General features: G+C 38.6%; 1 protein-coding gene across 1 annotated transcript; it reads right to left on the reverse strand.

The window, feature by feature from the left end:
- Positions 1 to 559: 559 nt before the first annotated feature.
- Positions 560 to 6,787, reverse strand: LOC143891712 (uncharacterized). The gene is made up of 3 exons (XM_077396251.1): positions 6,352 to 6,787; positions 3,573 to 3,988; positions 560 to 709 (listed from the first exon to the last, which is right to left on the reverse strand). The coding sequence occupies exons 1-3, from the start codon at positions 6,785 to 6,787 to the stop codon at positions 560 to 562; spliced, it is 1,002 nt and encodes a 333-aa protein (XP_077252366.1).
- Positions 6,788 to 15,240: the final 8,453 nt, after the last annotated feature.

Raw genomic sequence — 15,240 nt, forward strand, 5'->3', positions numbered from 1 at the left:
GTATTGTTAGCAAAGATGCTTCAAATACAATGTATCAACGTTTGTAAAATTTTCATTACTTAATGCTCTGGTAGGGGACCGCCAAACCCCAGCTTACCCATCAAAACAAAGGATGAAAAAATGGAGAATGGCATGTTCCGCCCGTTTCTCAAGATCTCCTTGAAATCCCGCTTGCGGCATTGTTCTGCACAATTCCATTCCACCCATTTTGCCTGCTAGGGAGAAAGAAGAATCAGAAGCGTTCAAAGAACACATCCTTAATATAAGGTAGCATTAAATTAAATGAAAATACTCCTTTTCCATTTCTCAGACATAAACCACTAAAATAAGCATGTATGTAGGTAGTGTCAAATGTAAACTGAAATATTCATTATATGACTCTAGAATTAGCACACAAATCTTCAATGCTGACTGTTTTCCTTGCCTTTCTTCTTCTTATCCATCCCAAAATGGATCATCAGTTGGCCATGACTGACACTGACAATAATTTTCACAATTACCAGGCTTAAAAGATGAGTTTTTTTAGTGTGACTCGTCAGACATTTGGAGCACTGAGTTATTACTCATTTTTATCAGGCATAAGCATCTTGATGATCACTGTTAGTTCTGCATCACTTTGACCCTGGTTGAAGATATCCAAAGCTGTTAAACCGTTTTTGTTGATAGCATTCACATCTGCTCTATTTTTGCTCAAAAGAAGCTTTGTTTTCTAAAATGTAATAAGCCACGCATGAAGTTTACAATATTTAAAAGGGACACATTTCATTTTGGTATCAATATTGTTGAAGTATAAATGATTAAATAACGTCAACTCTAACAGCTTAAGCTTTTGGGGTAATTGGTTGTTTCACATGATATCAGAGCTATTGCCTCACGGTAGGTCCTAGGTTCAAAACCCAACAATTCCTTGATATTTAAAATCCACGTGTATGGTCAACCTCAAAAAAGAGGGACCACACGTGATGGGGACATAAGGGCAACGGAAATATATTGGATGCAATTCTAATAGTCATCTACCGAAAGGGAAGGTAATCTAGTTGCGGACAACTTGGCAAGGTTCTATGTCAGATGCAATTGGGCTACTCTCCCCAAAAACTCTAGAGGAGCAATTCTAATAGTCACCTACCAACATTAATGTAGTTTAAAGGGATTGGGTTACTCTCACCAAAAACTAGAGGGCTGTTGGATGCGACCAATTATGTATCCCTTGTATTCTCATTAAATAAATATTGCTTGTTTTCTTTGTAAAGGGTTTTTTATTTTTCCTCTTCTTGTATCTTGATGGGTTAGAGGCAAGGTTCTGTGTCCTCCTCTTGTATCTAATTTTTTTCTTGTCAATAAAATTTAAGGTGCCGCCCCAGGTTCCTAGAGAAATTCCAGGTTAAAAAACACTCCATACTTCGTGTGTTGTCTCATGGTTAACCATCTGGGAGAGAATCGATTTTGTCATGGTGGCATTGAACCAACTGAGGAGGGTTTAATGAACCTCTTCGAAGGAGAAAGACTTAATTCGAAAGAGGAGAGGAATCATTTGTGGAATGAAGAATACATGATGGTGGTGGGATTGAGTTGTCCACCATTTCTAAGAGGTCACAACTCCGAAAAATATGCAAAAACTAGATGGATGATATCCGAGAGAAAGGGAGGGAGACGGCCATGGCAGAGGGAGTGAATGATAAAGATCAGAAGGTTATCGATATTGGAGCATAGAGATTGAGCGGTGAGGAGGCCATTTGAGAAAGTATGGAAGTTGTGATGCTAAGCGGAGATAAGACATAGGGTGGGAAGAGGGATGATACAATCAAAGGAATTGATTGCCTCTAATACCATGTAAGAAGCCAAGTGACTCAATTTGCCTTTCATGTAAAGTAGCTTACTCCCTTGGGTTGCAGGATTTTCATTAAAAAAAAATTACAAGATTATGATTGGCAACTACCTAAAGATAGATACCAATCAAAATATATACAAGTAAAGAATTGGTTTCAATGTAGACTTGAAAAGTGGAATGGACGAACATACTCTAATGAGGAAAGAGAATCGACAATTATCTTATAACAATCCATACCCATGGGTCTCTGGTTCTGAAATCTTTTTTTTTCCTTGTTGAAGAAATGACCCATCTCTGATATTACAAGGCCTAAGACCAACTGGAAAAAAAAAATGGAGCATAGACAAAACCCATAACTCAGATCACTATTGAGAAGCTAGTAGACCAAGGAACTATATTTATGTAAGTTTGTAGAACAATTTCCGAGTAGGCCAACACCATTACCATAGCTCACACATCACCAAAAAAATTCTCTCTGTTCCTACATATGTAGAGAAAAACTCACTTCCCTCATCTACCGCAATTGCAACTCCACCTGCAGAATCCTTCTACTTTGCACTAGATGACCCCCCCACCACCCCCAGCAAGCCCAATGGATGTTTCTGTTGTGCCCCCTTGTGTTGCGGCGCCACCTCCCACCTACTGCAGAAGGAGGGGAGGAGATGGGGATGTGGTGTGTAGCCAAGCCTAGTGTTTCTACATAGACATTGCAACCAGCCACGGATTTTGCTTGTGGAGGAGGTGCTAATTGTCAAGAGATTAAACCGCATGGGAGCTGTTATTCTCTTGATCCAAATGTGCCTGTGCTTTGTGTCACGCCCCGACCCCACTGTGTAGATATTGTCCGGTTCTGGGTCATCTACCCTCCCCGGTTTTGTTTTCCAACAGCACTAACAGTGACCAACCCCCTCCGCGGGGCCCGCCCCTTGGAGATGTTGAAAATGCGTCTACACAGGGAGATGGGGAATCTACATATATAGCGCAGCAACTTTTCCTCCCTTTCCGATGTGGGATCTCACACTTTGTATGCTTGTAATAGCTATTGGCAGAAGAACAAGAACAATGGGGAAGCTACAAGTTTGTAGTAAATCCAATGTTCAAAAAGTGGATATGGGTCAAAACGTGGCCAAAGGAAAACATAGCCGACTTGGCATGATGTGGTTGAGTATTCGGTTGACGCGACTGAGTACTCAGTTGGTGTGGTCATAACTCGAGAGTCGAAGGAGTTTTGATTGACTTAGTAGGACAAAACACACTCGGACAAGAATTCGGCCAAGGTAAAAGGGAGTCGACTTGGGGGAGTCCATGAGGACGCGTGGGAGTTTTGAAACTATGAGTGAATCATCCTAAGAGGGCTTCCCACAAGGGATGTTGCCATATCATTTCTCTCCTGCAGTGTGCTATACTCTTCCAATTTACTAGAATGTATTGACTAAGATGAGTGACTCATTCTAGGTTTGTTTGGCATGATGATTTTTCATCTATCCTTGATTATTGAACTTTTTAGTTAACCTACCACACTCAACTCAACTCAACTCAACAAAGCCTTTGTCCCAAACTAGTTGGGGTCGGCTAAATGAATCCTTTAGAAAAATTTCATGAAGAACGTAAAAGGAATCTACCCAGATCTAATCCTGGTTCTAGTCAGGTTCTTCTACGTGGATCATTTTCTTCCATTCTATCCTATCCAAGGTCAAGTTCTCTGTTAACCTACCGTAGAAAATAAAAATAAAAAAATACTTACATCGAAGAGCTTTCCAATGGCGGCATAATGTAGAGCAGTGTTGCCGTTGTTATCAGGCAAATTTATGATGTTGATGATGCAGAGCTTCTCCACTAAGCACTTGACGGCCTTGTATTGATTGTGCTTGACGCTCAAATGTAGGACAGTTTCTCCTTGTTGGATTTGCATCGGAGCAGATTTGGGGCTTGACGATATAATCTCGTTGATGACATCAACATGACCCCTGATTGCCGCCAAATGGAGAGGTGTTCTTCCATTGTTGTGTCTTAGGAAAGAATGATGTGAGTTAGCCTCGAGGAGCATTCTTGTAGTCTCCAAATGCCCTTTACTTGAAGCTATGTGCAATGGAGAAAATCCATTTTCGTCCCTTCTCAATGCCAATCTTGGTTGCTTTCTTAATATTTCTTGAACAATACCTGCGACCAAGATTGAATTTTAGAAATAATAACTGGAATTTAGACTCTTAAAAAATCAAAGTCCTGTTTGGGTGACCTCCTGACCCGTCGATAGGATAAAAGCTATCAAGAGTATGAACTTCATATTTATAATTTGGTTGTAGTGTAGACCATAGTTACTGAAAGCTTCTTAGCTGTGTGGGAACTAGGAAGCTCCCTCTGAAAACTAAATTCGTCTTCCTGCCTAAATTTAAAGGGAGTGCACTTCCTACATGTATTTGGAAAGAGAGTGTATTTAAAACATAAAAAGCTCATCTTAAGTTTCAAATATAACTCATATGAAACTTCCAAAATTTTAATATTAAATGTATACGAATAAAACATGTAAAATTATAAATCACTAAAACCTTTAATTTTAATAAAGCAAGAAATCATCTTTATTACTTATAATCCTAACACACATTAACACTTCATCCCTAGCATTCTATAACTCTATTTCTAACATACTATAACTCTATTTCTATGTTCACTTCCAATTAAGCTTGCTACATGCTTCATGCTGTGAAATAACCAATCACTCCAAAAGCCTTATGCTGTCATAGTTGGTGTTATTTAATCATTTATACTTCAACAGTCCCCCTCACATGTGGACCCTCTTTTTTTGGGTTGGTTATATACATAGATTTTTAATATCAAGGACAAGGAGTTGTTGGGTTTTGAACCAAGGACCTATCATGAAGCAATAGCTCTTATACCAAGTGAAAACAACCAATTACTCTAACAGCTTAATCTTTTGGAGTAATGGGTTGTTTCACACATATGTTCATCACTTTCCACATTTTCATTGAAAATGTGGTTCCATTTGCACAACGTTCTTGTGTGATCCTTAACCAAATACGAAGGTTCCATCTGAACTTGACGCAGTCATGAATTACGTATATATAGAAGACGAAGATGATAACTCTTCGGAAAGGTTCCTCTCCGAGAAGAGAAGTGGATGAAGAAGATGCCAACGTTTCAAATTTCAGTTTTGATTTCGGGCAGCACGGAAACAGAAACATTTCGGTTTTGGTGGAAATCCTGTAAAATCATGAAAACGTATTGGAAGTTAGAACACATGCAAATGATAAAATTCTAAGATAAAACTTTGGAAAATGCTAGAATAAGCACAAATACATACTTAGAAACCATCACATAAGCAAGAAAGCCATGCATCACAACTTAATCACAACGAACACCAAGTGGCATGCGTTGTCGCACATGTTTGGAACTATAGTCAATAAAGAAATAAGAAAGTATAATGAACAGTCTCCCCTTCAAGCATCATTCTATACAATAAAGAAATGAAATGAAATACAGATCATAACATCTTTACATTTTTTGTCTTTCCTCCAACCATTTCGGTCGAAATTTTAGGCAAATAATGACGCGGAAGGAATTCATTGAGATCTCGTTTATGTGTGGATGAAAACAGAAATATTTCAGTGATTTTGGAAAAAATTTAGGGAAATTTAAAACTGTGGAAGAGGCCTATGAAAACTTCCTCCACACATTTTCACAGTCGCAGTAGACATGGCGGGCAAGAAACGATCCAGAGGGAAGTACTTCATAGACAATTAATGATTCTCCCCACTACAAATACCAAGAATGGATGAATGTGCTACATGCCTAATGGGTCGTAACGTAAATGAACAAAAGAACAGATAGAAAAAAGAGGCGGAGAGTGGTTGATTCTAGGCAAACCAGGAACCATGACTCTCCTTAAACAAAGTTTCCTCTGTTACTATAAAATTCTCTTACTCATTTTCATTGAAATACAACTACTAAAATACAAACACATGAATTATCCATTTTCCCACTCACAAGACACACCAACAACAACTAACACCTACTAGGCTAGTACCCTACCCTAGACACACTTCCCACTCACAAGACACATCATCAACAACTAACATCTACTACCCTAGACACACCCATAACTCTAAAACACATACCCACAACTATGTACTAGCTAATCCCATATACACCACTAACATGCACATATCAGAATGATTCATGTTTTCATCACTTACCACATTTTCTCTTTCAAGCACCCTTCTCAATCCTCACTTCTCAATATGGCAACTATACTACAACTAATCAGATGGGTTACATCTAAGTTGGTGAAATGTTAGATATGTGGTTTTGATGGCTAGAGTGAAAGGTTTTGGATTCTGAGAACTGATTTTGAGTCCAGGTTTTTTTTATTTTAGAACTGATTATTGGACTCAAAATTAAACATAATTTTGAGTCCAATAATCAGTTTTGGAGTTAAAATCAATCCACATCACGCTTGTATTAAATAGAGCCCATGAATATGGTTGTCAAAGAAATGGCAAAAATACCTGTAAATCCATTTGACGCAGCAACATGAAAGTAATTTGTGCTTTCCCTGTGAACATTTGTCCATTTCAAGAGAACCTTGACCACGTCCAAGTGGCCAAGACTGCAACCCACAAAGAGCACGATCTCCTTATCACAGTTAAGCTTATAAGCAATAGAATCATCAGCCTGCAACAATAGAATTACAATTTTCTCGTGCCCTTCTCGACATGCTTCGTACAATGGAGTCTCCTTGTATATGTTCTCAGCCAAGACCAACATGGGTTTTAACTCAATAATCTTCTTCGCTAAATCAAAATGGCATAATCGAGAAGCCAAGTGTAGTGCCGTGTTTGACAGAACGGTCGTCTGTGAAATAATGTTGTTGTTTTCTTTAAAGAGGTTGACTATACCCGTTACATCGCCTCTCGCACATGCTATTTTGAGCCTTGGGTCCATTTCTGGGGTGTAAACTATGTGGGATAGAGACAGAGAAAGTAAAGTTTGAAGAAGAAAAGAAAGGTAAAACAGGATAGAGATAGAGAAAAGGCAGGAGAGGAGAGGCCCATGAGTAGCTTTCTTTGTGCCGAAAAAGAAGCAACCCAAGGAGGTGGTACAACATCTGACTAATCAGAATAAGACATTTATTCCTAGACGTTAGACAAAAACATTGAAAAACAAAGAGAGTAAAGAAGGGTGTTTAATAGAGTAAAATAAGTGTCATTGGCAAAACTAGGAGAGTAAAGATAGTAGTATTCAAAGATTGATTATATCAAAGACACGATTTATAGGATAAAATTCTTCTTGAGAAGTAATTGAGTATTTATATAAAACACAAGGATAAACATAGAAACATTTTGTGATAAGAATGTAAATAACTAAATAAAGATTAACCTAGTTTAACTATTATCCAAATCAATTCTAATTGCTTAATCAATCCTACCTGCCTAGTTGAGGGTTAATCAAATCATCATTACTTTTACGTAGTCTCAAGGCACGAGATTTTATACTGTGTAAGCCCTTATAATCCCTTAGTTCTTGAAAAATAAGGGACCTCAGCACAAACCCAGTTCAACTGGAAATATACGAAGGGAAATGATATATTCGCCCATTTTTTTACTTGGGCAGCCCCCAAAAGAGTAGTCGTGAATACACTAGATGGGCCGTCCCAAGTGGAAAACGGGAGAATATATCACTTCAAATATACAAAAGGTTAGAAATAAGACTTAAAAGTGGAGTCAAATGCATTAGGAGCTGCAAATAATTAAGAAAGTCAATGATCGAAATTCTAGTTGAGGGTTTATGCAAAGGAAAAATTGCCAATGTGAGACATCAAAATATGAGAATTGCCAATGGGGGATACACTTTTGAAAAATTGTTAGAGAGGGACAAAATGGGGCTATCAAGTCTCTAAATGGGGGTTATCAACCCTCTAAATGGGCTTATCAACTTATCAAACTCTCGAAAGGGGGTTATCAACCCTCTTTAACAATTTTTCAAAAATGCATCCCCCGTTGGCAATTCTCGTATTCTGATGTCCTCCATTGGCCATTTTTCTTTTTGCAAAAAGAGTACCCAACTATGACGATTTTGCAAAGAGAGCCATCCAGTTTCATAATTTGAAAATGAAGCGGTGTCATCTGGCTATGTTGTGCAAAAGACCTTTCCTAACAAATACGAGACGTTTTTAATTATAAAAAGACAAGAATGCCTTTTATTTGTTAAAAGACAAAAATACCTTTTCTTCTAGTTTTTAGTAAGATGTTCTATTAGGAGGAAGGTTAAGGTACTATACACGTAGAATGCAGTTAGGGTGGCCATCTAGGATGTACATTTGGCAAGTATCTTGACCATTGTGAAGATGGGCCTTGCTTGTAAATTCATATATCTTGAGATGAAATGATTTGGGCCGTTCAATTTTTGTAAAATAATGGCCTCCCACATAGTAACATGTTGTTTAGTTCTGAGCATTATATACAAATGGACGGCACGTATAGGGTTGAATCCTAATGATCGTCATCGGGTCCCACATGAAACGTGTGTTTAATATGCACTACTTGATATGATGAACTATGACAAGGCGCATCGCATGGTCCTCTTCAAATGCCAAATGGACAAAGCATTAAACCCTACTAAAATTAAGGGGCCGTTTGGATACGCGGATTTTAGAATCTGGGATTTCTTCGAAATTATAGCTAAGAGACAAGAGAAGAAGTGGACCAGCCGTTATTCTTGACTCGTTTTTTACTTCTCGCCTTTATTTCCGTGAACAAGAGAGTAGCAAATCCTCTCATATTTCTAGGTTTTAGAAATCTCATGAGGCAGAAGAGATTTTTCAGACCTGAATTTCTCACTTAAAATTCAAAAAACGCTGTCAAGACAGCATACAACAGCTTGATCATGAAACTTGTTTTACACTGTTTTCAAACTAAAAACCTGGATTCTAAAATCCGCGTATCCAAATGGCCCCTAAGGGTGTGGGATTGCCTGATAAAGGCGGGACCAATGATAATAGGCCGGGTTTGTATTTGTCCGTTGGAATATGCTGTGAGCTAGATGATGGGTTATGTAAGTTGATCTCATGCAAACCCAGCTTGGGTTTCTAAAACTCGACCAAGTTTTGGATTAATTAACTTCGACTACACACAGGGGTGGAGCCAGGAATTTACGGTTGGGGGGCCAAATTAATTTACACTTGTCTGCATTGGTCATTGGGGGGCCATGGCCACTAAACTAGCTTGGGATGCATGTGTAGCCATGCACCATATAAAGGAATTTTGCAAGTCATGAGGGGGCCATGGCCCCCCTCAACCTATATGTGCCTCCGCCCCTGACTACACAAAAAGTCATTTTTATGATCAATGACAAAGGACAGTTTTCGAGTCTTACAAAGGGTATGGGGGCGTGAATGTGAGATCAAGGCTGTTGATCTTGAAGAGAATGATCATCTTCTCAAGCTAACTCCCTCTTCGCGTCTTTATACTTGGTAAGCAAATGTGTTTGTTTTGAAGGTTGGGAATAATGCTACTTCACTTCTTTCTTTTTTTTTAATTTAAAATGGATTGCTGTTTGTTTTCTGCAAAAGCGATGTTTTCTGTATAACATGGCAAAATGACATGACAGATTTGCAAATTAGCAAACAGAAGTCCTTTTTACAAAAAAACGTCATGGTTGGAGACTATTTATGCAAAAACCCCTTAGTTATGGCAAATTATTAAGAAATTCTGTCAAGAGCAAATCAGAGATGTGTAAAAAAGAGAAGTGCTATTACCGAAACTAGGGAGTGTGTATATCGTCTCCATTTAATGATTGTTGACAGTTAACTTGCAACTTATAAGTTATAGCTAATGAACCTTTAGGGCTGGCAACGGGACGGGACGGGACGGGACGGGGCGGGGCGGATATTGGGGTCCCCGACCCCTTCCCCACTTCGGGGGATTTTCCCCCTCCCCGCCCCCACCTCACTGCGGGGATGGTGGGGAATCCCCCTCCCCTCCCCGCAGGGAATATCTAATCCCCATCCCCTTCCTTTCCCCGCCCCGCATCCTTCAGGAACAAAATCCCCTCCCCCTGACCCAACATCAGCCCCTCCCCCTACCGAACTTCAGCCCCTCTTTAGTCACTGATACACTACTATTGGGTGTCCCTAATCAAAAGGGGCGGGTATATCACTTCCCTTAGACATTGCTACTGGGTGTCCCTAATCTATGGATGTTTCTCTCCCTAATCCAACAAATGAAATTTAAGTGAAAACATAACCATGAGATGCATGAACATCAATGATACAAAAGGAGAGTTTCCAATACAGTAAAAAAGTTCAGAAAATAATGCAATGCCGCATATTAAGCAAGTGACATAGCACAAAGTAGTGACTCTCAAGAGCTAAAATGTAAAAACACAATCCCTTGTTATTTGTTAGCTATAAAACTTAAAAGGTAAAGTTAAAAAGCCCTAAGATGATGTTGGCACTCCCATGTTTTGATATCTTCACCTAACTCATCTTGTCTTATTTTCTGTTAAGTTTTAATTTTTAATTAGACTTTGTTTGTGCAATTATCAAAATTTGGTGGTTCCAAAATCACTTACCAAAATGAAATGTTTGATATTATATTCCCAAGAAAGTTCTCACCAAAAAAACAAAAAAGAAAACTCTTAAAATATACTAAAATAAATAATATTGATTAATGGGGCTGGGCTGGGGCGGGGACAACTACATCCCCTTCCCCTCCTTGTTCCCGCACTGGGGAATTTTTTTAACCCCCGTCCCCTTCCCGCTCCCCACTCAAATCAGGGAATCCCCGCCTCAAGCGGCGTGGGGCGGGGCGGATCCCTGCTTTCTTGGGTGAAATTGCCAGCCCTATGAACCTTTTCCAGAAACAATGTGAAGGTGTACCTATCAAAAGAAGGGGCATAAATATTAGTCCCCTGAAAAGGTGAAAAAGCAATTTATCGCTGATTCACGGCTTTGGTAGTTTACCTTTCGTTCCGATCGTAATCGAAATAAATTTTGGGGATTTGCTAGGCAATTTAGTGGAAAGCTATTCCTCGGCTTACTTTTGCAAGAGAGAACAAGTACTCATGAATTAAATGAATAAGACAAGATCTGATATAAAGTGAACCTGCATAGCTGTTCTCTCTCCTGCAAAATGTAGTCGCTAAATAACTTCCCGCAAAATTTCGTAGCAGTTTGATGATTCTCTCCTCAGATTTTATCGAATATCGCTATCTATAGTGACACTCTTTTTAATGACCGAAGCACCCTTGATTCTTTTCCGTTGACTTACATAAGTTTGGGGTGTTTATCGTCAATTCGCTTTAGAGAATCAATGTAGGATTAGGAAACTTTGGAATAGCAAAATATTAGGGACTCGGAGCCTATCCTTTCGTACCCCCAATTGATAATGATAATCTTTTTAAGTTACAACAGTGCCCAAGATTCTTTAAGATGAGTAGTTATTTATGGGAAGGTGAAAAAGGCCATTTCGGTAATTTTATTTACGACCCCATATATAAGTATATTGTGGAAAAATCATGGTGTTTTAGTTGGTTTTCTGGGGATGTTTCTTGCATGTAAAATGAATTTTCCATCATTTGGTAAACTCATAACTTTAGTGTTTTTCATGGAAAATTGCAAACCCACGTGATGAAAATTTAATTCCATAATTTTTTCTCTAATCCAAAGTCCAAACACCCTCTAAATTCAATTATTTTTCCTAATAGCTCCAAATGTAGGGGAAATGTACAAAACCCTCAAGCTGATAAAATGACAAGAATACCCTCGGCACTCATTTTGAAATGTCAACTTAAGAAGTAGTTGAGTCTACAATGCATTCGATGAACATACAGGGATAATTCATTCATTTTCAAAAGTTGAAGTGTTTTTTTTTTTACAAAATATTCCGGGAAGACACGTCTATAAATAGCTCCGAATTCGTTCTCCATTTGCCTTTTTTAAGTTCTGTATCCAAAAAAACTCATCACAGGAAGAAAAAAAGAAAGAAAACGAGAAGAATATAGGTATTCTCGATTTTCAACGCAGCTATACGGTTTCCCAATTTTTATTTTTATTTTTTAAGCATTGAACAGTGTTATTTTGTTTTTTAATCCATGAAGATCAAATCCTGTAATTATGAATTATGGGTTCTATTCCAATTCGGCTTTTTATGCATTTAGAGTAGGCACAAGATTCGAATTGGAATCCTTCTTTCTTACTCTCTTATTTATTTATTTATTTTTCATTCTCAAAAGATGAAAAAAATCTATGGCCATGGGCTTGAGAACAATATGGGATGTTGTTCTGTGTTGCAGGAAAATGGAAGCAAAAGGAGGAGAGGTGAGAAGAATCCATGTAGTATATTTTCTAAGTCGGATGGGAAGGATTGAACACTCACATCTAATCTGAATCAATCACTTGAATCAAAATGGTGTTTGTTTGCGAGTTCTGAAAATTTATCAATCAAATGAAGAAAAAGAAAGAAAGAAAAAACTCTCATTTTCATATATTTAACATTTACCATTTTCTTTATGTATTAGATGTGAAGAGATGGCTATCAGATTTGAGAGGAAAAGATATGCCAGATTCTTTTGCTTGGTCTTATAAGAGGTTCGAAAATTGAATTACGTACACAATCGAAATTCTTTGGTTTTAGGATTAATTAGGCGTATTTTCTTCATTTTGCATGGTCCTGGTTTTCCTTGTAATCTTTGCGGAGGTATAAGAAGGGTTATGTTTGGCAAGATTTGCCGGATGACGACCTTATCACGCCAATCTCTGATAATGAATACGTACTCAAAGGCTCTGATATCACCGTTTTCCCTTTTGGTAAGCCATTAAATTCGATAATCTCCGCCATATTCCTAACATCAGAGACTTTAAATGGTGTGTGGCCGCATAATCCAGGTCCAAACCATCCATTTGTTAGGCCAAAACATATATAGATTGTGCCTCAAAAATCATTTCAATAGGATTAACCCCTTGATCTATATGTGTAGGCCACAACCTTTTCACATTGTGGCCTAACAAATGGACGTTTTTGGATCATCGTACGTGGAGTGGCCCTACAATATTTTCGAAAAAGGATCTTTTATCCTCACGAAGCAAACTTATTCTGAAATATCGGACAAACAAAAATTTAAGGCACATTTTTCCCTTTCTGTGAGAACCAAAAGACGATTTTGCCCGATACTCAAATAAAGTACATCACCTTTCTTGTCTCCTCTCTTTTTAAACCATTTTTCATATCTGCAACACAAAGAAGAGGAGGAAGGGGAGGAAAGGGAAGAGGAAGAAGAAAACAAAGAGGAGGAATAAAAAGAAGAAGAGGAAGACAAGAAGAAGGCATTGAAAAAAATGGAAGTCACCGGAAAATATGAAAAAGAAGAGAGAGAAGGAAAAAAATAATAGGCGCCGGATAAAATGTAAGGCTCCTGAAAAAATGGAAAAGAAGAATAGTAAAAAGTAGGAAAAAAAGAATGGATGCCGAAAAAAATGAAAGTCACTTGAATCCCGATTCTGAACCAAATAACCCCGATTTAGACCAAATAACCCCGATTCTGAACCACATAACCCTGATTCAGAAGACATAACCCCGATTCTGAGCTCGATAACCCTAATTCAGACCAAAGAACTCTGATTCTAAACTTGGTAACCCCTACTTTCATTTTTTCCTGTGCCCATTCCTTTTTCCTTCTTCCTATTCTTTTCATTTTTTCCGACGCCTTCTATTTTTCCGATGATTTTCATTTTTTCCGACACACATTCTTTTTTGCTTCTTCCTCTTCATTTTTCAATTTTTCAGATGCCTTCCATTTTTTTCGACGTCTTCTCTTCCTTATCTTTTTATTCCTCCTCTTCCTCTTCTTCTTCCTCTTCCTTTTCCTCCTCTTCCTCTTCTTCGTCATCTTCTTTGTATTACAGAGATGAAAATATGTGAAAAAAAGAGAGAGGAGATGAGAAGGTTGTTGTGCTTTATTTTAGTAGAGGGAAAAATTGTCTTTCGGTTCTCATCAAAAAGGTAAAACCGCACATTTCAAATAATGTTATGTTTTTGTCTGTCTCATTGGATATTTCAGAATAAGTTCGCATCTCGAGGATGAAAGATCATTTGAAAATATTGGACTATACGGCCACACACCATAAAAAACTCAACAAGCAAATTAGTCAAAATCTCTATTAGAGTTAATTAATTTGATTTAAATCCCCCGACAGATCCTTACTCTTTCATTGAGAAATCAGCCGATCCGATCCGAAATCCCAATCCTGTCGAAGACAAGGTATATCAATTTGCACCCGAAAAGTTTCCAACGAAAACCGAAACTGTTAAAGATTTTTCAAAATCAAGTGTTTTTGGTCAAAACAATTTTCTTTTTGTGTGTTTTGGAAAAGGAAAAACTTTTCTTTGGAAATAGTTACTTTTTGCAAGAGAAAGAGAAGAGTGTAAAGTAGAGGGAAAAGATAGTCCCGTACCGACTCGTAAGAAAGAAAGAGTTGAGCTTATAAAGCTTCACTCTTTCTTCTTATTTGTTTATGTGCACATGGGGTCTTAGCCGTGGGTCGAACCGCGGGACGGTGCAACGCACCGTCCGCGCACACGCACGCGCGGCGTGGGCAATGGGCTATAGGGCGCTTTATTGGCGCTTTTTTAGGCGCACTTTGCACTTTGCATCGTAGCGAGGAGCGATTGGAGCCTTTAATTTTTCCAGATTTGATCTGGACCGTTGGATCTAGACGATTGTGGATCGGTCTAGTGGGTGGGCCGAATAGTTCATAGGCCCATCAAGCCCAAGCCCAGTGTCGAATAGTTCGATTGGGTTGGGCTTTGATTCGAGCACAACGGTCGGCCCAGCGGGCCCAGTGCTCCAACGGTCAGTGGGTGCGATCCATTGGGTTGTGTCCCTTCCCCAACGGTCAAGGATCTAAGAGGTGCGATCTGTACCATAGATGGATCATCTAACGGTTAGATGGGATGACGGGAATTTAAATATCCCAACAGTCTCTCTAGGATTGATCTGGTTCGTTGAATCGCGTATGGGCGCGATCTAACGGCCAGAATTCAAACCGATCTGGAAAGACTCTATACAGGGGTGCTTTTCACACTGAAAAGTCACCAGAGGCTCTATAAAAGTTGCAGAACCCAGCCATTTCAAAACAGAATCGAATTTACCCATTTCTGGAAAAATTCTTAAGACTTCCAGTGCATTATACTCTCTTTCTTGCTCCCACCAAAATTCGTTTTACTAAACTATTTTCTTATTGTTTATCTAATTACTGTTATACTGCAGTAACAGAAATTAGACTGATTCTCTCAGGCTTGTAAGATTCTAAGGGCATTTCGGATTTGACTCCGCTTGTGCATAGCGTCGTCAAATTAGTAGGACATTCCTACTGGCTTCATTGTATCTTGGAGGCAGTT

This window comes from Tasmannia lanceolata, unplaced genomic scaffold (genome assembly GCF_043159265.1).
Source record: "Tasmannia lanceolata isolate RefF3 unplaced genomic scaffold, GAP_Taslan_0.1 ptg000015l, whole genome shotgun sequence".
In the NCBI taxonomy this organism is placed as follows: Eukaryota; Viridiplantae; Streptophyta; class Magnoliopsida; order Canellales; family Winteraceae; genus Tasmannia; species Tasmannia lanceolata.

What these genes read in the sequence shown, in the direction of transcription:
- LOC143891712 (XM_077396251.1), bottom strand. Translation starts at nt 6,787, where the DNA reads ATGGACCCAAGGCTCAAAATAGCATGTGCGAGAGGCGATGTAACGGGT. An exon ending in TGCGTCAAATGGATTTACAG is followed by an intron (nt 3,989 to 6,351) that starts GTATTTTTGCCA and finishes TCTTGGTCGCAG; the next exon opens with GTATTGTTCAAGAAATATTA. An exon ending in CCATTGGAAAGCTCTTCGAT is followed by an intron (nt 710 to 3,572) that starts GTAAGTATTTTT and finishes ATTACATTTTAG; the next exon opens with AAAACAAAGCTTCTTTTGAG.